This window comes from Zeus faber (assembly GCF_960531495.2).
Source record: "Zeus faber genome assembly, chromosome: 1".
In the NCBI taxonomy this organism is placed as follows: domain Eukaryota; kingdom Metazoa; phylum Chordata; class Actinopteri; order Zeiformes; family Zeidae; genus Zeus; species Zeus faber.
This window is the reverse complement of record NC_137193.1, coordinates 29163898-29186795: the sequence shown is the minus strand read 5'-3', so window position 1 is coordinate 29186795 and position 22898 is coordinate 29163898. Positions and strand designations below refer to the sequence as shown.

The 22898-nt window shown below is 46.0% G+C and overlaps 2 protein-coding genes across 2 annotated transcripts; both read left to right on the top strand.

The window, feature by feature from the left end:
• Window positions 1-338: 338 nt before the first annotated feature.
• LOC307243472 (E3 ubiquitin-protein ligase znrf2-like) lies at window positions 339-5795 on the top strand. Its single transcript, XM_080018297.1, has 4 exons — window positions 339-936; window positions 3863-3958; window positions 4452-4557; window positions 4674-5795. Exons 1-4 carry the CDS (start codon window positions 621-623, stop codon window positions 4729-4731), a joined length of 576 nt encoding a protein of 191 aa, XP_079874423.1. The 5' UTR covers window positions 339-620; the 3' UTR covers window positions 4732-5795.
• A 2267-nt stretch (window positions 5796-8062) lies between these two features.
• txnl4a (thioredoxin-like 4A) lies at window positions 8063-12835 on the top strand. Its single transcript, XM_080017364.1, has 4 exons — window positions 8063-8186; window positions 8787-8964; window positions 11744-11847; window positions 12472-12835. The coding sequence occupies exons 2-4, from the start codon at window positions 8812-8814 to the stop codon at window positions 12641-12643; spliced, it is 429 nt and encodes a 142-aa protein (XP_079873490.1). The 5' UTR covers window positions 8063-8186; window positions 8787-8811; the 3' UTR covers window positions 12644-12835.
• The last annotated feature ends 10063 nt before the right edge of the window (window positions 12836-22898 follow it).

Below are 22898 nucleotides of genomic sequence, written 5' to 3'. Positions count from 1 at the left end.
TTAATTTTGTAAAAAAAAAAAAAAGTATATATAAGAATTCATTTTGGTGGAATGAAAATCAGCCAGACTCACGCAATGCCCACGCATTTTTATTCATCCCCCCCCCCCCGCGTTGATTTAGTCCTCGCTCCTCAGTAAATATTTTCAGAGCGGAAACCTCAAGGATCCTGTTTGGGTTGGAGTTCCAGTGACGCCTGCGTGGCCAAACGAACGACTCCTCCACGGGAGCTCGACTCCCGGGGTCGCGTCGACTCGCGTGTCTGGCGTCGCCGCTGCCCTCCCCGTCCGGAGGCACCGCCGCCGCCGCCACAACAACAACAAACTTCTGCGAGGCGGACGTGATGAACGTCAAGTCGAGCCCTGCGCCCTGAGCCTGCGACGCGGACGAGGGCGTCTTGTGCCGGCGAAGAAAAACGCTCGTTTGGGAAGCAAGGGACACGCACTTCTGCCGAACGTGCACTTTGCGCACAATCGAAGGCGCCGAACGTTTGGAGGGGTTGCGGCATGGAGCCTTTTGTTTATCGGCTGTTGTTTTGTGTTACCGCACATGACAACTGTTCCGGGCCCGCATAGACCGATTGTTATTATTATTTTTTTTTTTTAGGTGATCAGTTATAGTTATGGGAGCCAAACAAAGCAGTCCGGTGTTCGACGGCAGAACCCGGGCGTACTCCAGCTCGGACCTGCCGTCTGTGAACTCCGACGGAGCCAGCGATCGGATCGCCGGCTTTCGGTACACGAACGGATCGGGCGGCCCCCGGATTCGCTTTACCGGTGGTGGCGGGGCGATCACCGGCGTCACCATGCCGAGCGGCGGCGTGTCGGGACCACGCGGACACGACGCGAGTCCGGGCGGGTCGGACGGTGGGAGTCCGCTGGGGACCAGGCTGCTCATCGGGTCCCTGCCGGCCCACCTGTCCACCCACATGCTGGGAGGTAAGGCCAAAGTGGAACCTTGACACGCAATGCGATAGGCCGGTGGTTCTCAACGGGCGGTCAGGGAACGCCCCAGTGATCGCCTCAAGAGATTCCAGGGGGTCCCAGAAAAATTACTGACGGTTATACGAAACTATTATTTAATCCCCCCCCCCCATTTTTATCACGGTTATCTCTCTTAAAAGTGGATAGGTAGGTAGATAAAGGTATTGGTATGACATGGGATCAATGCGTATGAAATTGAGGGTCCTTGACATGCATAACCGATGCCTTATGCACATGTGCTGTTTCTAAGTGTTTTCAAATTATACCCCCACCACTTTGCTGCTTGTATGTGGCCCATTCTCTCACAAAGAACTTCCATGTTTCTTCTCTGTGAAGTGTGTTTATCAACGTGTGCGAGAAGGAAGAACATAATATGGGTCAGAAGATAACAGCTTCCTGCTTGTTACACATTGTCTTGACACACACACACAAACAAACACACACATACACACACACACACACACACACACACACACACATACACACACGTGAATCCCTGGGTCCATTGCTCAACAGTTCTCTGGCTAAAAGTTTCTCAACTTGGAAAGAATGGGCCACACGGGGAGGCATTCAGGGAGGCATTTTTGTCATTATGGAAGTATTGAGCGGAACACTGATTTCCCCAACATTTGTGTCTCACCAATCCTTATGCACAGGACGAAACACAAACCGGGTATATTTGATCTGAACCTCATTTCAGGTCTTTGAGATTAACACGGAGGTCATCTCTGGTGGTCTCTTGTAAACAGCAAGGCCCTCGCGCCCTTATCTATGATGATGTGGTTGATATCAGTAATCTCCCTGAGAGCTGAATTGCGGCACATGCATGGTTTTCCCAGCAAGGTAATCTAATTATTTATGACAACATCATCACTGGTAAAAGTTGACTGTTATAGAGGCTTGTGGACATGAGTCTGCAGATCCAAGGGGCTGATCTTCATATCTGTCTGTCGATTTGGCCCGTTACAGTGTTCACCTTGTATCTTGTGATTGTGCTTTGTGCGTGTGAAAGAGGTTCAGACGGACACAAACTTTTTTTTTTTCCTTCAGCCCAGCAGTCTCATATTACCAAACACAAGATCAGGTCATCTTGACTGGAAACAAACTGGCTTCTGTCCTAATAAACTTTGCTCTGTTAATAAAATATGTGGGGTTGTTTATGTGTGTGCAGCAGTGTAATTAATCATTGTAATTAATCATTGAAGGCCCCTAATTTATTCATACACACACATACACATACACACAATCACACACATTAAATACTTTTCAGCATGACGATAGAGAGCTCCACTTCCCGCTACATTATCTGTCATTAGATGGCTGTTTTCCACAGAGCTGCTGTGGATCTGAGGGCTGTGTGAGAAATACAACATAATACATTACACTGTAAATCAATGCTGCAAACACACGTCTGTTGACATTCGGCCCTCCACAGTGGGAGGTGGCAGGGAACGCTGCTAAGCTTCTGCAGGGAGCCGGGCTTTTCTGTTTTAATACACGATTAGAATCAGAAATGGTTTATTCCACAGGTACATTTACATACACTAGGAATTGTCCTGGTCAGGTTTGCTGCATTAGCATTTAAAAAAAAAATCTTAATATAATAAAATAGAAGAAAAGGTGAAGTAAAAAATGAAATAAAATAAAATGTGTTACATATACAAAAACAAATACAAACCAATACCCCCAATTCAAAGCAGAAATAGTTAAAATGAATGTATGAATAAATATGAATCATTACTATGTACTAACTAAATTATTACAGTGTGCCACTCACTATATCATTAATAAGTTAGAAGAAGAGGGAAGAAGATTATTTATCGCACAGCACACACATGCCCTCATGGGGTGAAGGCGACCAACCCACACACACACACACACACACACACGCTTCAAATGGTGGCCGGTGAAATGAGTTCTCTGCTTTTAAAACATCCTGGCCAAGCAGGTCAGACAACGATGGTCTGCATGTTTTTGGTGGGGGTCTTTACTGATGTTACATGGAGGAAACCCCATGTGAGCCCGGGAAGAACATGTAAACTCCACACAGAAAGACCCCTAATCAGGCGATAACCCGCTGCAGCGCCCTATGCAGGAATCGAACCCAGGACCTTCTTGCTGTGAGGCAGCAGTGCAATTACGAGCCTGTAAAAAAAAAAGATGGTTTAATGTAATCTTATTTAATAATTAAGATATAGCTATAGACACAAAAATATAGTAGAACTACATAGTTATTTTAGTAATGTGAAACAAGTAAACAACAGTCTTCCACATCTGGGTGTGTTTATTCATTAAAATTAATTTCTACCATGAACAAAACAACAAAATGAATTGATTCTGGGGTTTTTATATATACAGTATATATATGTGTTAAAAAGACTAGCTTGCAGATTGTATTCGGTGAATTCCAGCCTTTTGTTTGTATTATTTTAGTCAGCATAGCCATTAGGGCACAGCCACCTTTAGAGACGTAGACGTAGAAGTAGACATAGACGTAGACGACCTAATCACCCTCCTTCATCATCTGAATCATACTGTCTGGCAGGCCACTCTGTTTTGAAATGCAGCACTTCAAGTCATGTATCATCAAGTACATATTTACCGGATACAATTAACTTGGTTTTGTTTGAGGGTGAATCATGTAAAACCTCCCGTTTTTGCATGTGAATCAGCTGAACCCTCCATGAGCTTATTCATCCACGTTTTCATTCAGAGACAAAGAATATTCTTTAAACACGTACTTTTTTGCACTTTGCACTTTCCCCCTGACTCTGCCAGCCCCTCGAACCGGGTTGTCGCTCGTCTCACCGCACCCCTGAACAAAGCCTGTTAGGAGTGAAGCTACACGTCTAACCTCCTGCCGCATCCCTTTTTGTCCCAGGGTTCCATTGTCCCGTGTGCTCCAAGTACGTGGTGTCAGAAGAGACGGAGAAGCACCTGCTGGCGTGCTTCAGCAAAACCCACCTGGCCTACAACAGTAAGAGAAGGATGGCGGTAAAAGGAGAGGGAGAGGGTGATAATTTACACTCAATTAAAACAGTCTATAGAAGCATGTAATATGTCCAGTATTGCACTTAAAAATAGTCTTTTGCGCGACTATAAACTGTGTTGTTTGCATGTGCGACGACAAACACTCCCACTTACTGAAGTGCCCCAAGTATTGACAAAAGGTCTTATATGGATGTAAATCTAAAGACACACTGAAGGCTGCACGCTATTGGCTTCTGACAGTGTAGACCTTCCATAACGCTTTAAAACGAAAATAAAGTTATTTATATATCATTCTACTTTAAACACACACGGGATGGAACCATATCTCAAGCACCTTACGGCTCAAAATGAGTAAAGGAAGCTTTTGGAGCTTCAAACACTGCTTCAACTGTCCACGTGAGGTGTATGTGGTTTTTTACTGAACTGAATTCCTGGAGCTCTTCCCTTATTGTTTTGTCTCTTTTGCACTTTCTCCTCAGAGGACATTCTGTCCAAGGACTCAGGGGAATGTGCCATTTGTTTAGAGGACATGGAGCAGGGAGATACCATTGCAAGGCTGCCCTGCCTGTGCATCTACCATAAAGGGTAACGCACACTCTGACGACTGCCCACACGCTCAAAGTTCTGCTATGTGTTGGTCTTCATCTCTGCTCTGTGCCAATCAGACTAACATAGCCGCTACGCTGCCGCATCTCTTCCAGGTGTATAGATGAGTGGTTTGTGGTGAATCGCTCGTGTCCCGAGCACCCGTCGGACTAGCGCTGGGTGCCGTGTGGGACCCGCGGCGGGGGGCGTCGGTTCCGTCCGCCGCACACCGGGACCCACCCCGTCGCTAAACCAGTGCCAAACCCCCCCCTGCCAGAGACCCGCAGGGACCCTGGGACATAAACAGTCTGCACGATCATTCATATCGGCCTCGTGAAACAGCAACGGTCCGAGCGGTTGTTGCTTTAGCCGTGGGATCGTTCAGAGGACCCGTCTTTGTTTTTGGAACAGTTTGCCTTGAATGAATATTATATAAACAAGATCATAACGAATGTTCACGCGGCCCGGAGTCCCCACAGGAGGCAGAGGTGGGACACAGCTGCAAAGGGACAGTGATGTCTCTCTTCTTCAAACAGAACCCAAATGTCCTGCAAATACGACTTAAAACAAACTTGATTAAATAACTGTGTGTCACTGACCGAATCGCCCGGAATCACGACAACGAAAGCTCTTCCAGCCCATTTCAATCATCTTATTCTGTCAGAACCACGGAAATGTGAACCCTGTACCTTGTGAAATTTGACTTTAGGCTGAGACAATGAAACTGATGATTCGGATGCTCTAAGAGTGCCATAATATGCTGCTATTACTTCTGGATTGTTTTTCTTCTTGAAACCCACATGTAGTTTATTGTATTCACTATACTGTATGTATTAATTTGCACAGAATCCACTTTTGGTCAACAGATTAGTGAATTGTAACTGTTTTGTTCGGAATGAGCAAGTCTTTTAAATGACTCAGGAGCCTGGAGTTGCGATTCGGTAATTGCAACCAAGCACACTCAGGCCGCCAAGTACATTTTGGAGTCTGGAGCCGGCTTTACACAGAATCCAGGAAGCTACGACATCTCACCGGAGGTCTCATTAATTTCTATGGAGAGTGCGAAAGCGGAATGTGTTGAACATTATCAACCCTCGCCACAAATTCCGGATCCAGACACTTCGACCGGAAGCCACTGTCGCAGAGTTTGGCAAGCTGGAGTTATTGGAAATGGGCTTAAAACTAAGTAAATACGTTCTGAATATAAAATAATTACGTTAACGTTGGGTTTCACAATATTCACTATCAATAAATATCTTTTTTATTAATGGTTTGTGTGTATTTTCGCATCTGATTGCACTGCAAACACTAAACTCCGGTTCATGGGTTTTTATTTGTCTAGCTCTGATTTGAACTATTCTGTAGTTCAAGCTGCTGTGCAGATGCTTGTAGAACTTACGTGTTTGCCAAAAAACACATTTTGCGGCTGACGTCAACGTTTCAAACACATTTGGCTCTCAAGTGGGAAAGGACTAATAACTCGGGAGTGAACAGATTTCCGAGTTGAAAGCAGCGTTCGTTAGACTCAATGAGCCGTGGAGCTGCCTGAGCTCCAACAGCAAGCGGCGCTCTCATGGGGTGTCGCTGCTTAATCCTGCCGAGCTTTGGGGAATACCGTCTGCGATAGAGGGGGAACGTATTGGTTGCCATGGTAATCTATCTGGCCTCTTTTCTATCTGGCTCTCAGGAACCGTTTCCTCCAAGAAGTTAACAGCACTTCCTGTTTGGGCCGAAAGAAGCCAAAGTTTGATAACGGCATTGAAACTGGAGCACACGGCGACATACAGTATATACACTACTCACAAAAAGTTAGGGATATTCGGCTTTCGGGTGAAATTTCAGGATGAACCTAAAATGCACTATAACCTTTACAGGTGAACTTAATTTGACCTTCTCTAAACTTCTGAATGCACATGTCCAACTGTTCAATGTTTCAGTACTTTTTACACAACTTGAGCTCAACGGCAAAATTCACAACAGGTGTTTGATCCATGAATCGACCAATACATTTCCTGGTTCGATTAGAATTGGTATTTAAACAGTCCTCTTCATCATGCTGTTCACATTTTGAGATCATGACGACACCTAACAATTGATCAACAGTACCTGCCATTGTGAGGCTTCAAATAGGATGTTCTCAGAAGGAAGTGGCCACTGAGCTTAGAGTGTCACAGAGTGTCATCAGCAGCTTGCAACAGAGACACTGGAAGAGTCACAGAAAGGCATAGAAGTGGACGTCCTTTGGCCACATCCCACACTAATGAGCGCTTCATTGTGAACAGTGCCCTGTGGAACAGGATGATGATGCCACTCAACTCCAGGCACATTTAAGGGAGGTGAGAGGCACCCAAGTGTCACGTCAGACTTTTCCAAACCGTTTACATCAGCGTGGTCTGCGTGCTAGACGACCTGCAAGGGTACCTGACCACACCACCAGGCACAGGCATCATCGTCTTGCACGGGCCAGGGAGCATTTCCGCTGGACAAGGGACCAGTGGCCTCAGTGCTGTTCTCTGATGAAAGTCGATTCACGTTGAGCAGAAATGATGGCCGCCAACGATGTTGGAGACGTCAAGGAGAGCGCTATGCATCAGCCACTGTTGTCACCAGACGAGCCTTTGGTGGTGGTGGTGTTACAGTGTGGGCAGGTGTGTCTAGTCAATACAGAACTGCCCTACACTTTGTGAATGGTACAGTGACAAGCCCATACTACCTGAATAACATCATTAATCCAGTCATTGTGCCCCTGCATGAACAACACAGGCCTCATTTCATCTTCATGGACGACAATGCTCCAGCTCATCGAGGTCGCATCATTAGGGAACGGCTGCTGGAGACTGGGGTACCTCAAATGGAGTGGCCTGCACTTTCTCCAGACCTGAATCCCATAGAAAACCTATGGGATCAGCTGAGTCGCTGTGTAGAGGCTCCTAACTCTGTGCCCCAGAACCTCAGTGACCTGAGGGCCGCCCTTCAAGAAGAGTGGGGGGCCAGGCCTCAGCAGACAATAAGTCAACTTGTGAACAGCATGAGACGTCGTTGTCAAGCTGTCATTGATGCTCAAGGGCACACGACAAGTTATAAAGACATTCCATAAATTTCACCCGAAAGCCAAATATCCCTAACTTTTTGTGAGTAGTGTGTGTGTGTGTGTGTGTGTGTGTATGTATATATATATGTATGTGTGTGTGTGTGTATTTGTAAGTTTATTTGTATTTCTAACACATTTCATACACAAAGAGCTTTCAATTCCAAGTGCTTTCACATGAGCCACCATATACATCATACCAAAGCAAACGAGAAAACAAGAGAAAAAATACAGACACAGACATTTGTATCTTGTTGAGGCAGGTCAGAGGGCAGACAGACATGGATCTGTCTGTCTCTTTGGCTGATAGTTGTCTGTCGTGTTTTCTCGTTACCGCCCTCGATTTCAAAGCTACCACTTCCGGGTTGGTCAGCGGTGCCTCGCGTCGCGTCCCGCGTCATCAACCACGTGGTAAGCGTGACGCAGGCCCCGACTCCAGTGTGTAAACCGATGCTTCGGCGTCGAGCGTGTCTTACCCCTCAATTGTTTGCTTCCAGTCGATTAGAAACCAGGATTTACTTGACGCCTGTTTCGTTGGGGGGTAAGTCTCGCCATGTCGGTCGTATTCTTTCCTCATGAAATCTCATGAGCACCAAAGCCGAGCAAGCGAGTCGGCGTTAGCATAGCGTAATAGCTACTGATAGCTTAGCTCGCCAACTAGCTTCTCGTTCGTCGTGTTCGAACTGTGGCTCAAATCAATTTATAGACTTAATTCGTCCCCGGAGGAAAATATGGTAACATACAGTAAAGCGTCACGTTTACCAAAACAATGGCAATGTACAATAAACCTAATATTAACTGAAACATAGAAAAGTGTGTCAATACAATTAACCCAAAAATGAACAATAAACCACTGTATAAGCAATTCAAACTGTGTCAAATAAAAGGAAAACTGAAAGTTCGCACATTGCATACACTTTTAAAATCTGTACCTATACTGTGTATCAGGGTGGAAAACAATGGTTGTAACAATAATTATACATTAAATATAAACAATTATACTGTATTGAAGAATTTATGAATGTGCTTCCATTGTTAGTCTTCGAGTTAGCGGCGTACTTCGAAGTGAAGTTGACCTCCTTCCAAGACTTACCAGGTACAGTATTGATATAACGCTTGTCGTCGCTGTGTTTTCTTTTAGGAACCCTTGACCGTGCAAGTTCAAGATGTCGTACATGCTCCCCCATCTCCACAATGGCTGGCAGGTTGACCAGGCCATCCTGTCCGAAGAGGACCGGGTCCTGGTGATCCGCTTCGGCCACGACTGGGACCCGACGTGCATGAAAATGGATGAAGTTCTGTACAGCATCGCCGAAAAGGTTTGTTTCGCTAAGAATAGGTATACTATCATGGCGTTATTATAATGCCAGCATGATCTGGACTAGGAGTTCAAAAACCCAATATACTATTTAAGACCGTTTGTGGTATCTCTGACTAGCTTCATCAAGAGTGTGTCCTTTCCATTTACCTTTAAGGTAGGTATTTGAAGTCCCTGTAAAGTGAATTAGGTGATTTGTTTCCAAACACATTACGCATGTTAGAAAGTAATTGCTGGAAACATGTTAAAAGACTGAACGGTGTAGTACTGAATTGTGGAGTTGGACCCTTAAACTGTTTCCCACCATTTTTGTGGTCCAAATTTTTGGGGCGGGGCTATGAGATCATACTTTGCCCGTCCCCAACACTATATAAATACCAAGTCGGAAACGCATCAGTATTGAAAAAGGGCTAAGCTTACAGCCATGTATTGGTTTAAAATGGCTGTTTTGGGAATAAACGCTTGGAGTAAAAGATGTCTTGCCGTTGTGAACTCATGCCAAGTCTTGTGCGCCGAGATTCTCTGCCGTGCCCCCACCCGGCACCCACCGGCAAGGACATAAATCAGCGTCTATGCGCTCAGAACAAAAAAATAAAAAATAATGTCCTGTTGACTGCGCCACTGCGATTGTTTGTTTACGTTAGCATCAGCTGCATGCTAGCATGCCATAGAGCCCCGACCTGGCCTTGGGAAGAGCCAGCAGGGGGCAACTGAGAGCGGGGAGACCCTAGTGCCACCAGACAGCGGCATTTTGAGGTGATCAACTCGACACGGCACTGGGTTCAGCAGAACATTTAAACATGGAAGGTACTCCAATGTAAAAGTTTATATATTATTACACGGTCAACGCGACTGCTTGTGGTTTAACCATCCTCAGCGGACACACCCCCAGCATCTCAAGAGCAGAGAGTACCGATTTTGAAACCTAATTTTATATACTTGGCGTGTTTTTCAATCATTCAGATTTGGCTGGGTGGTTAACAACAAATTGTTCTGTGGTGTGACAAACTCAGAACACAATTTTATTTGCTTCAGGTACTTTAATGGTATAAATGACATCACTATACAGGTATATTGACCATATGTATGGGTTTGTAAAACCTAAGGGAGACATGATTGTATTCATCAGAATTAACTTTCAAAATTGTACAATCTCGGAAAATGCATATTATTAGACTAATATGAAGTTGTTGAAACAATCCCCTTACATGTTGATATTCAGATTGATATAAATGGTGTTGTGATACTGGTTCTCAGTATCTTTAGATTCCACAATCATGTATATCATAAATATAACGTGAATCAGGTGAGTTTTGGGTCTGTTGAGGATTTGAGGAAAGTTTACTTTCTACCAAAATGTTTTGATCCAATCTTAAATCCCTATAAATGGCCCCTCTGCATTTGGTGGAAATGTAAAACTGCAAGTTTTACAATTGAATTGTTAATTGAAATTATTTGTGACAGTCATCAACAAATATCTTGTGATCGCAACAGCGGTAGTTCTACCTCTCTATAAACTAGAGGTATTTGTATAAATATTGACATTAGATCATTCTTCACTATGACTATGCTAACAAATGATCCGTTATGGGCCACAGTACATTTAACTGATGGGACAGCACCGTTGATTTATAATCCAGAAGTGTTTGGCAATTTAAAACCCCAGAATAAAAATTCCACTTATTTTAATGTTAAATGTGCTTGTACACCTATCAGCCACAACATTGAAACCACCACTAATAATCACTAATATTGTGTAGGTCCCCCTTGTGCCGCCAAAACAATTCTGGCCCGTCGAGGCATGGGCTCCACAAGACCCCTGAGGTGTCCAGCGGTATCTGGCACCAAGATGTTAGCAGCGGATCCTTTAAGTCCTGTAATGCCGAGTTCAGACTACGCGATTCTGGCCTGATTTCCCACTCGCCTACAGGCTTTTGGAGATCGCCGAGCTTTCCCGCGCATGGTATCATGTAATTTCCGGTGTCAATTCTCGTGTGTGTTTTCTGGACGAATCGCAGTTTGGAAACCTGACAGACACGTCAGGAATTCCTCCCGGTGAAAGATCTTGTAATGTGTGACACCCTGTCGCTGATCAGTCATGCAGTGTGAAACCACAAGACTGCAAGATTCCCCATCACAAGACAGAAAGTTGTCGTGTGAACAGTATGATCTGAGGACTTTGAGGTCCTGTAGTGTGTCCATGGCATAAGTTGCGAGGTGGGGCCCCCAGGGATCGGGCTTGTTGTTCCAGAACATCCCACAGATGCTCGATCGGATCGGACCCTAACCCCGGCCATCCACATGATGTAGAAGAAAACGTGATTCATCAGACCAGGCCACCTTCTTCCATTGCTCCATGGTCCAGTTCTGACGCTCACATGCCCATTGTAGGTTCTTTCAGCGGTGGACAGGGTGGTCAGTAATTTGTGCTACAGTAGCTCTTCTGTGGGATCGGACCAGACGGGCTAGACTTTGCTCCCCAAGAGCATCAGTGAGCCCATGGGCGGTTCAACGGTTGTCCTTCCTTGGACACCATTTGGTAGGTACTGACCACTGCATATGGGAAAACCCCCACAAGACCTGTCGTTTTGAAGATGCTCTGACCCAGTGGTCTAGCCATCACAATTTGGTCCTTGTCAAAGTCGCTCAGATTCTTACGCTTGCTTCACTTCATCTGTGGTTTTAATGTTGTGGCTGATCGGTATAAATCATGAGAATATCAAACACTCTGTGTTTCAGTGGACCACTGCACTATAATGATCAAATAATCATCCCGACAGGTAAAGAACTTTGCAGTCATCTACCTGGTGGATATCACGGAAGTGCCCGACTTCAACAAGATGTACGAGTTGTACGACCCCTGCACCGTCATGTTCTTTTTCAGGTAGGTGCTGTCAACGCCTTTAACGGGACCGTTTTAAATTAGAAGAGATTTAAAGTAGTAGCAGATGTCGTTTCACAAAAGCCCCTCAAGCATATTCCCCTGAACTCTGAGGAAATGAATGAATCTGGATATTATCATCGGTGCTGTAAGGGCAGTAAAAGTTTGATTGATGATTCTGCAAATTGTTGGCTGTGATGGAACTAAATCATGGCTGTTGCATCTTCCCTGTTCTGCAGAAAGTGCACGGGATCTTCTCGTAGATGGTGTAATCTCTTCCCTACAAGATGAGCCACAAAATGTCCCACACCTATCCAAACAATCTCTTTTAACAAGTTGATTGCTTGACACGTCTCTCCTCTGGAATGTACGTGCTTGTCTGTTCCTGAACGCCGTCTGTGGAAACTGCTAACGGGTCAGGACAGCTTTAGAACGCTCCTGAATCCTAGTGAAGAGAAGCATTTTCCAGATTAAGAAGGTTGATAAAACACTTTTCCTCCCTTGCCTAAAAGTAGGAACAGATATCCACCACCCTGAGAATTTATGGGGGGTTTGAGGCTCTGAGATGCTCGAGAAATACCTCCTTTCGATCCAAGATAAACACTTTTGTTTGCTTTTCTTGCTCAGGAACAAGCACATCATGATTGATCTGGGCACCGGTAACAATAACAAGATCAACTGGACCATGGAGGACAAGCAGGAGATGATAGACATTGTCGAAACCGTGTACCGAGGGGCGAGGAAAGGAAGAGGTCTGGTCGTATCGCCCAAGGATTATTCTACAAAATACAGATATTGATTCTGTATCGTTGCTTTATATTTTTGTGGAATTTGTTTTCTTGATGTTTTGCAACATGTTTGGGGAGAGTGGGCAGTTGTTTTTTATTTTCATTTTATTTTTTGTTTTTAAACCAGTTCACCACTGGTCCAAATGGGCCAATATTCTTATTCTGTGAATAAACATTATCATGGTATAATATTTCAATAAAAATGTTTCTTTTTATGTAATATACTTTACATATTTGTTGTTAAGGCCTCCACCAGCCTTTCTTAGATAATAGGCTTGGGCGATCGTGCAACATTCCAATTGGCAAAATGCAGTCTCCCTGTTACAGAAGTGCAGGATTTATTATTTACAAGTTAAGTTTTTACACAAAAACATCCAGTTTTTACTAAATTAAGTCCCATAGTTTCACACATAATAAACAAACAAATAAATAGACCTACAATAAAAACACAGGCACGGGTGTCAGGAACTGGCGCATGCACGGTGCACCGCTGTCTGGGGGAGAAATTTAAAAAAAAAACTTTTTATTTTCCAAACAAGTAAGGAATACATCTAAATCTTTCTCTGAGAGTAGATTATACATTATGTTATAATCACAAGCTTGAGTGAGAAGCGAGTAAGTGGTTAGTCAACCGCTCTGTTGCAATGCTCGGGTTTTTCCTGGCGGATAATAAAAAAAAAAAAATTCGCCTTGTCTTCAATGTCAATCTCGAGATTGACATTTTAATTGTAAACCCAAGCCACCAGATGGACAACTTTCTATGTTGTGTGTGAAGATAGGATCCAAAACTTGAACTTTTAACAGCCTTTTAAGATTTAAGCTTAATATGTACGCTTGCCCAGTTTGATATTGGTCACAAGTCGTTTAGCATTAAAATGTGCTTTCCGTTGCCTGCACAGTGTTGTTGCAATCGCTCCGCTGCCAGGAGACGGCCACTGCATTCACCTCCTGTCAGCCCCTAGATGGAGCCAGATATTACAGAGTTGGTACTCTCACCTGCAGCTTGCCATTTCCCCAGTGCTATGAGGAACAAAAGTTGTGCAAGTCAAGACACACACACACAGTAACAAGACATTTATTGAAGTAAGCTTTTTTGGGTAAACCCAAATGCAGTCATGCTGTTGCAGTAGGTAACTGAGCCATAATCCACTGTCTTCCTTGACTTCCGACTACTGAAAACGCTTCAGACCACTGAAGTCCCCACTCCCCACTGCCCTCCTCGTAGCTCGTTCAGCATCAATTCAGAATTTGACTCAAAGAAGAGAGGAACTTGGTAAAGTAGGGGAATGGATTAAGTTGAAAAAAGAGATGATAACAGGACTTGTATTTAGTGTCCTCGTGACATCAAGTTAGTTCGCTTCAAGAGCTGCGCCACTCTACACAGCTTCCAGTGTTATTTATCACAGCTCCCCATAAGCACATGCACTGCATCACGAGTGATGTATCAGGACAATGTATGTATGTATGATATTTTGCACAATTTAGCGTCGCCCGTCTACGTCTGAGTGTGTAGGTGTGAGAAAGGGGGAGGGACCTCTTGACCTTAATAGAGACCGGGTGGAGTCGCGTGTGGGATTGCGGAACAGTGGCAACTGCTGCTGCCTTACACCTTGGGATCTGTCTGGTTTTAAAAATACTCTTTCTGTACATGTAGGCTTATTTCTGTAAATGCTCCCTGGGCGGTGGCAAAGGGGAGGGATGTAGGGATGAGTGGATGGGCAAAACAGCTGGCCACCGAAAGCGAAGGGGGCAGAGGGTGCAGTAAACCGAACACACACCGACTGCACTGGCCAGGTCCAGAGGGCAGATCTCATTGTCCATGATGTCTTTGTTTTTTTACACCACTCTGAAGTTACGAGATATTTTTAGATATCTACAAGATCTTTCAAAAAAAATTCACATTGTGCAGCTACGGTTGCATTTAAATCCTAATGTCACCCTACCCCGGGGTGTGTGTGTGTGCATACAGTATGTGCAACCCCCTCAAAGCATGCCATGTCCCTTCCACTTACATTAAATCACTCCGCAGCCTGCCATGCCTTTTGTCTTTGTCTTTTGCCCGTCCCCCCACGGGGGCCCCCCAGTGCCCGCCATTCTTGTGCCATCGGGGGCCAAAGGCCGCTGCCATTGGTCCAGTCTAATGCACATTATCATGCATTGTTGTTTCCTATTACTGTTAATCAGCTCAGCCCTAGGGCCAAGGAGGAGGAAGAAGAGGGGAAAGAGGGGGTGGGTCTGAGACGACTAGAGGAGGTTAGAACTCCAGTCTAGACACTGTGCCCCATATGGACCCTTGAGAACGCGAGAGCGGATACAGTGGATATAGTGTGTGCCGCACATGCACAATGGCGCGGTAATCCAGGATCTGTTTTGCACTGATAGCGCTTAAATACATCGCCACAAAGAGACGTAAGGCAGACTGTCAGGATCATCTTGGTGCCACGGGGGGACACAACACACTGGCGGCACCCCCACCCCCTCTACCCTCCCATACAGTTGCCCTAGCCAAAGCCTGGGACACCCCACCCCACCTGACACACACACACACACACACACCCCACACACACACACACACTCATCCCGCTGTTGGCATTGCTACACTTAACACACATACGCACACTGTATCTGAACAAAGTGTATTTCTTGTATTTCATTCTCTCTCTTAGGCCACTGGTTTATGAAAAAAAAGAGTCTTAAAGTTAATCCGGACTCTTCCTCATCACCATGATACACAATAAATTGGGATCAAATGGGATTTGCCTCATGTTAAACACACACCAGACACATGATACATGATTAGTACGTGGGCACACTCAGCAAGGCTACCAATGCAAGGTTTCCTTTGATCCCATGTAGTGGGAGGAGGGGTAAAAATACATTAAAATGTCTCTAGCTACAAATACCAAATGAATATCAAAATGAATTATAAATTACACTCGTAAAGAAAATGATACATAACTGGGCATTGTGAATGTATGTAGCGACCTTTGACCCATTAGCGGCTATATCATGTATCCAAACAAAATTATTAGAAATAGAGATTACGTTCGAGTTATTGTGAATTGTCACGCTATGACCCCATACTAGGGTAAATTGAAAGTTGAAAAAAATGTCAGATTTCAATTCGCATGTCCTGTAACTTCAACTTACTTGTCTCGCAAACTCCCTCCTTCCTCCTCAGGGGTTATATCATAGGACCTTTACATAACTGGTCCACACAGCGAGAGATGGAGAGGGAGAGATTTTATTTATTTATTTAATGCATGCGGCATCTACTTATTCCAGTGGCACAAGCACAAAAAAATGGCAGACAATTCATCGAAAAAAGCAATGAATTAAGAGAGAAATAAATACATATGTAATAAATGTAATAATGATATAGCAATTATAACACTAAATAGAGCTGCAGGCAGCAATACAAGGGGTCCATTATCGACACCAATTACAAATTTTCCAGTTCCACGGAACGTAGCATCAGTCGGTGCTGTTGCTCCTCTTTACGTCAGCATTACGTCTAAAATGAGTTATATTTTCCGAGCTTCCATTGAACGCAGCATCGACTCACATAATGACGCGGTGACACAAATTTTCAGGGTCCGGGTGACAGGCAGAATTACTACCACAAGCTGAGACACTTGTTGCGTGTTATGACTTCATCCTAAAAATTAGAAGGTGGCTGTTTGCTACCTGTAGCCCACAGAGTCCTGCCTCACAGGGCCTCTGTGGAAGTTCCCAACAGAGATATCTAATAAACTTTTTGGATGAAAATAAACGAAACGACACGATTCGGACCCATTGCTCTGGAGCTGCGCGCAAACTCCATGTGTGTGGAAACAAAACAGGGAATATGTTTTGGGCTATTTCGGACAGTTTGTATGTCGTGACTGGCTCGAATGCCGCAAATGAAGGAGGGACACGGCACCGGGTTAGATGCAAACAGGATGCCTTTATATTTACAAAAACGGCAACGAAACGCCCCGACATCAAGCAGGTGATGCACACACACGCACACGTGCCATTTGTAACCACTACAGAGTGATGGGGTCCGCACTACGCACCTTGCACGTTGCAAATGGACATTCGTACCGAAAACCTGCACATATATTGCAAATTGGAAGATGACGTTACAAAGCGTCTTACTCCACAAACTCCTTTTGCTTCACAACCCAACCGGGATTTTTAGAACGTTGGCTTATTGGTGACGCATGAATGTTCGGCTACTTCCGGTCAAATGTAGTCCGTTTTTCAGCAATTCCTGCTCGGCATAATCGATTTAAATGAAACTTCAACCACGAGATCTCTACGACGTCCCGGTTCCAACAAGACCTCAACCGTGTCTGTCGGTGCAGCGGTTGTTCTGTTCCGGAAACTTTTATCCTGAAAAATGCCAAGCAGAATAAAAATCCTTACGGAATGGACCCCTCATAAAAAATAAAAAAATTTAAATGCAAAGTAAAAAAATCGAAACACTATAAACCACACGAGAAAAAGCGACCCAAAGAGGCGGGAAAAACAGAGAGAGAGAGAGAAAGAGGACTGGCGAGGCTCAACTCTCTAAAAGTCTTTTTTCCACTTCTCCTAATTCATTCAAAGAGAATGGGGGATGACAGGAAACATGATGGAGAGATATAAAGAGATCACCAACCGTACACAGAGACAGATATGGAGGGGAAACGCTGGAGAGACAGACAGAGATAGGTGGAGATGGAGAGAGGGGATGGAGGGTGTGGGGGTTATGGGTTTATGGATTGAAAAAGCTTATATCACAATCCAGTTGCAGAGTTTCAGAGTCTTCTGGAAGATCGGCACTGCGTGGGCTTGGGGGCTGAGGGTCCATGGTGTGGGGAGGGGAGTACAAGTTGGTAAAGACTAAAAAGAGATGTTTCCCGCTTCTTCTGTTGCTGCGGTGCTTTGGGCTCGGAATGTTCTTGCAGCCCAAAGCACACTCACACACATCCTCCCTCCCCTGCCTGCTCCTCTTCCGAGACGCTGGCATTTGATGTCTCTAAAGTTTGGCTGTGTTGTGTTTGTTTAATTTCTTCTCCCTCACCATCTCGACATCTGCCTTCTGCTTCTCCCAGGGACATGTGACTAAGTGGATTGGCACCACCCACATCCTAACCACCCACCCACCCACTTCGGCACCGCCATCTCGCACACCATTCCCAACTGGATCCACCCGCCTCTTCCTCATTTGTAAACAACAACGCGGGGCACTCTAAAGGACTAAAGACTTATCTCTGCAAGATAGATAACGGGTGCAAACAGGAGGGGGAGTGTGTGTTTGTGCGTCCTCAGGCACACACACACTAAATTTAACCAACACACACATAATGGGGACAAGAAAGGACAAGCCGCGGCGCCCACTGTTTACCTCCATTCATAGCAAGTGTCATCCCCCATTCACTAAGATCAGAAGCCAATTAGCACCTTCAATGCCCTTTGCTCTGCAACCAGACTCAACCTGCCTGCTGCACAGGGGGGGTGGGACTCCGAAAAGAGCTGCAGCCAGCTGAGCTAACGGAACCAGTGGACACACACACATACACACACACACACACACACACACACACACACAGACACACACACAGACACACACACACACACTTGCGCATGATAGTGGAAGAGAGAAAGCATGGAGGAAATTTACAATGGAATCACAGTAATTATGTTTCTACTTCTACTTTTCAACGACATATTTGTTTACCCTTTTAATCCGTCTCTCTTTCGCTCTCACCCATTTTAGGCACACACACACACACACACACACACACACACACACACGCACAAACACACACACACACGCGCACACACACACACACACACACACACAAAGGCTCAGGGATAACAGACTTGGCACCGTGGCACACTCCCGGTGTGAGACTGCGTGGGTGTATGTCATGCCTGGAAAAATTGATGCCTTGATGCTGCTTTTGCCACATGTAATAGACTGTAGGACAGGGTTTGAAGATTGTGCTTCACAGAAACACGGACATTTGAAATCTACCTGCCTTCTTTCTCCCTCTCTCTCTCCCTCTCTCTCTCCCTCAGTGCTGCCATATTGCACAAGAAGGGTGCTGTCCTTTCAGAACCACACAATCCTCTCCTTCCCTCTCCCTCTCTCTGTCCCACCCTCCATCCTTGTGTATTCCCCTTCCTTCCTTCCTTCCTTCATTCCTTCTTTCCTCTCTTCCTTCCTCCCTAGTCAACCTGCAAATGTCTGTTTCCCCTTCACATCACCACAACCCCATCTTTAATGCTTTCTTATCACACCACTCCCATCTTCACCGGTCGCTCCCTCCCCTCCTCCCCTGCTCCTCATTCTCCATTTCCTAATCGCCCCCCCCCCGCCTCTCCATCAATCTCTCCAATTTCTCTCTCTCTTTCTCTCTTTCTCTCTCTCTCTCTCTCTCTCCCTCTCTTCCTCTTTCCCTCTCTTCCTCTTTCCCTCTCCCTCTCTCCCTCTCCCTACCTGCCTGACTGCACTGGTACAGTCTCCTCTCCCTGCCTCTGCCAATGTGTTTTGCCCTTATAAGGAGAGAGGGAGCGCAAGCTCGGCCCGACCGTACTAACAGTGCAAGCTCTGCAGGGGTGTGCGGGGGGCCACCACCGACCGAGAGCAGGGCCTGGGTGGAGGTGTGGCCCGAATGGAGGTAGGAGGGAGAGGGGGGTAGGCACCTCTGTCAATGGCCATGAATAAGATTACATAAATTGGCACAGGGGGAGGAGAGAGGGAGGGCAAGAAAGCATGAGAGAGAGAGAGAGAGAGAGAGAGGGAGAGAGAGAGAGAGAGAGAGAGAGAGAGAGGGGGATACTGAGGTGAGGCGGGTGAGCATGTGTCTCACAAGGTCTACACATAGGGATGCTACAGTGTGTTACGGAGGACAGTGCAACACTAGTATACACACACACAGAAGGACATTCTGCAATGGTGTGTGTGTTTGTGTGTGTGTGTGTGTGTGTGTGTGTGTGTTTGTGTCTGTGTGTGTGTGTGTGTGTGTGTGTGTGTGTGTTTATCTCCATTGCTCTGTGTGTTCCTTCAGGGGGCTGAAAATAGTGTCATTGTGACGCCAGCTCATCGGCTGCCCACGCAGCCATCGATATAGAAGTCTAAAATGTTGTGCTCCAGGAGAGGTGTTGACACCGTGGGGAGGGGGGGGGGGGGGGGGGGCTAGGCGAGTCACTGGAACATGAGTGCTGTGAGCTTCAGAAGACTGACGAGAAAAGGAGATCATGCAAATATCAGTCTGACCACTTCCCACTTTTGTAACACTTACCGCCCGCCTATAACACAGTTGACGTCCCCATAAAATACCTTGCTGCATCTTGATGGAGACTGAACTGATCTGGGGACAGGCAGTCGCCACAGGCGCTCTCAGCGGCTCCTGCAGCAGAGAGCTGGACGGGACAATCGGCCTAGAGAAAGCGTAGATGCATCCCATCAGTATTGCAATAATGCTCAGGTAGAAATATTTCAGCAAACCTACCCTCCACAACCATACCTTTGCTAGCATTTTCACAAACTGCATCCCGCTGGTTTTTCGAAAGGGTAGCCTGTCATCGCCTTATCTGTGTTATTGATAGAAAACACTGAGGCTGCCGAAACGCGTCCGAGATTTTTTGGAAATCTGACCAACATTGTAACAACCTACTATTTTGGTGCCGAAGGAATGCACGGGCAGAGGAAGTGGATAACTTTCCTCAGAATCGTATGCAAATTGTCCTTATTCATCCTCCCTGTCTCCCTCCCCGTATCCCTGGATACAGCAACAGCCACTGCCAGGCAACAGTCTTGCAAAGCGATGACGCTCAAACCGAGAGCCGATCACATGACCCTTCTCTTTGATACGACACAAACACACGAGAGGAACACACACGCACACGGTACAGTGTGTGGCGTACTGACACCAGTGTGAGTGGTTTCGTGCGCGGAGGCTTGATGTGGGTGTTTTTTCTCAAGTCCATTAGTCTCCCAGTCGGTCTTTACGGGTCAAAATCCCACATTTCGCTCTCGCTCCCCACCCCTCTTTGGTTCCAAAGGGAACATCTGCTCGGCGGTATACTGGGGTCATATCAAAAGGGATAGCTGTGAAATCGGGGGCGTTTCTTTGTTGGGAAACATTTTCCGAGGCCCCCGTCGAACCAGTTTAATAAATGAACTCTTGTCTAAATAGTGGCATCGTGCGAGAGGAGGGAGCAGAATAGCGACATTGACTGCTTTTCGCTAAGACAAACCACTGCGCCCCAGGGGTCAAACAGTCATGTGGCCCCAGCCCCCCACCTCCACCAAAGCGGTTTCCTCGAAAAAACTTGGTTCTTGGGTCTTCGACTTTCTCGACGTGTCCTGAGGGAGCGCACTCCACACTCATGTGATCAACTGCAAACTTTGGCTGCAAACTCAATCTTGTTATTTTTTTAGGTCACCTCGTTTTGTTTTTCCCAATCACTTTTTCCCAGTCCTTCGAGAGTGGCCTGCGACACGCACAAGATAGTTCAGCTTCCAGATGGACGTATCAGTAATCTCCAGGAAGATCTAAAAATATAGGTGTCCCATCTGAACCAGGAGATGAGTGGGAGAAACGGAATCACTGTGGCGACATTAGACGCGAGTAAATGTGACGTAGAGAGAAATTGCAGATTGTTCCTGGGTTGTGCCACACACACCACATCACGCCGTCTCGGGGTGTACCATTTACTGCCATTAATAAGTGCCCTGCTGCAAGTGCCCCACGCCGTGGGCGAAACGTTGAGTTTCAGTGAGTCACAAACTCCCCCGTCCTCTCCCAGTGTCTTGTTGTTGTCAGGCTTCAGATCTGGAAACAAGTGGGAATAACCCGGCATGTCTGAAAAGCAACGGCTCTCCCCGCCATTTAAAATAACCGAAGTAAATATAACTGGCCGCCAGACAGGATACCTTCCTGTGTTATCTGGGTGTTATTTGTCGTGCCTTTGGCTCTCGACTGCTTTCTTACCCCCCTCCCACCACTTTGAGGCACCCTGTTGCCAGGCAACGGGAGCGCGTCAATCCCGGCTGAATCACTTCCATGTTTCTGAACACGCGCTTCTCCTGCGTGTGATGGCCGGTGCATTCTGGGAAGTGTAGTCTGAATCCAGACTCCAAAAGATCGTTGAATGTATGACGCAAAAGTTGGCTATCGTCAAATAGGTATCAAAAGTGGTTGACATAACTGTTAGTGTCAGTTAGTTAGAGATTCTTGATTCATTGATGTAATGGAAAGAAAGAAAGAAAGAAAGAAAGAAAGAAAGAAAGAAAAAAGAGAGGGCCTATTGCGTTTTAAGCTTCACTTGTTGGTCGGTTAGCATCGCCGGTTCTCTGCAGCCGTACCATTATAACAAGCAACCACTTGTACACAAATTACCACAACAGGCTGTTTAAATATTAATTATTGATAGGGGGTCGCAAAGGGAGAAGGTATATCAGACAAATCCGTCTCTCGGGTGACCGGAGCAGAGCACCTGCGTCACTAACGTTCCAACCAATAAAAGTGTCGCATACTGTGTAGTCATATAAAATCCCCAAATTCACAGACAGTCTGTCAAGCGATGGCTTGGGTGAAAGTGCCTCAGACAATAGACATTCTGCTCTCCATAAACAAACACACACACACACACACACACACACACACACACACACACACACACACACACACACACACACACACACACACACAGTGGGAATTAGGCCACGGCTCATTTCACCCCTGCCCGCGTCGTCAAGGCTATGACCCTGTAAAGGCCTCCACCTCCTGCTGGGAGTCTCTCTCTCCCCCGAAGGGTTAGTCCGACCGCAGCGGGAAGGGTTAAACATTAATCTACTGTACAACACACACTGTAAAATATCACGCAGCGGCCGTTCAAACAGTTGGCAGCGAAAACAAAGACGTCGCGCGCGCGCATGCGTGTGTGTGTGCGTGCGCGTGTGCATGTGTGCGTTTCAACTCATCGCCGCATGTCTATTTTGTCCAATGATGAAGAAGAAGAAACAACAGCGTCACGTCACACTGTCACACAGCCTGCCACCGCGGAAAAATAAGAACTGAATTTCCTCTCCATTTCCCCCCTTTGCAGCGCTCGCACTCACCCACGCAGCTTCCAGAAAATCAAGCCGCACACCCCCTGCTCGCCCATGATTCACCTCACACTGTGTGGACAGAAAAAGTCACTCTCTCGCCGAAACAATGTCAAACACAATAGGACTCCGTGCACAGTGCACTTGCAGAAGACACACGCACACACGCACACACA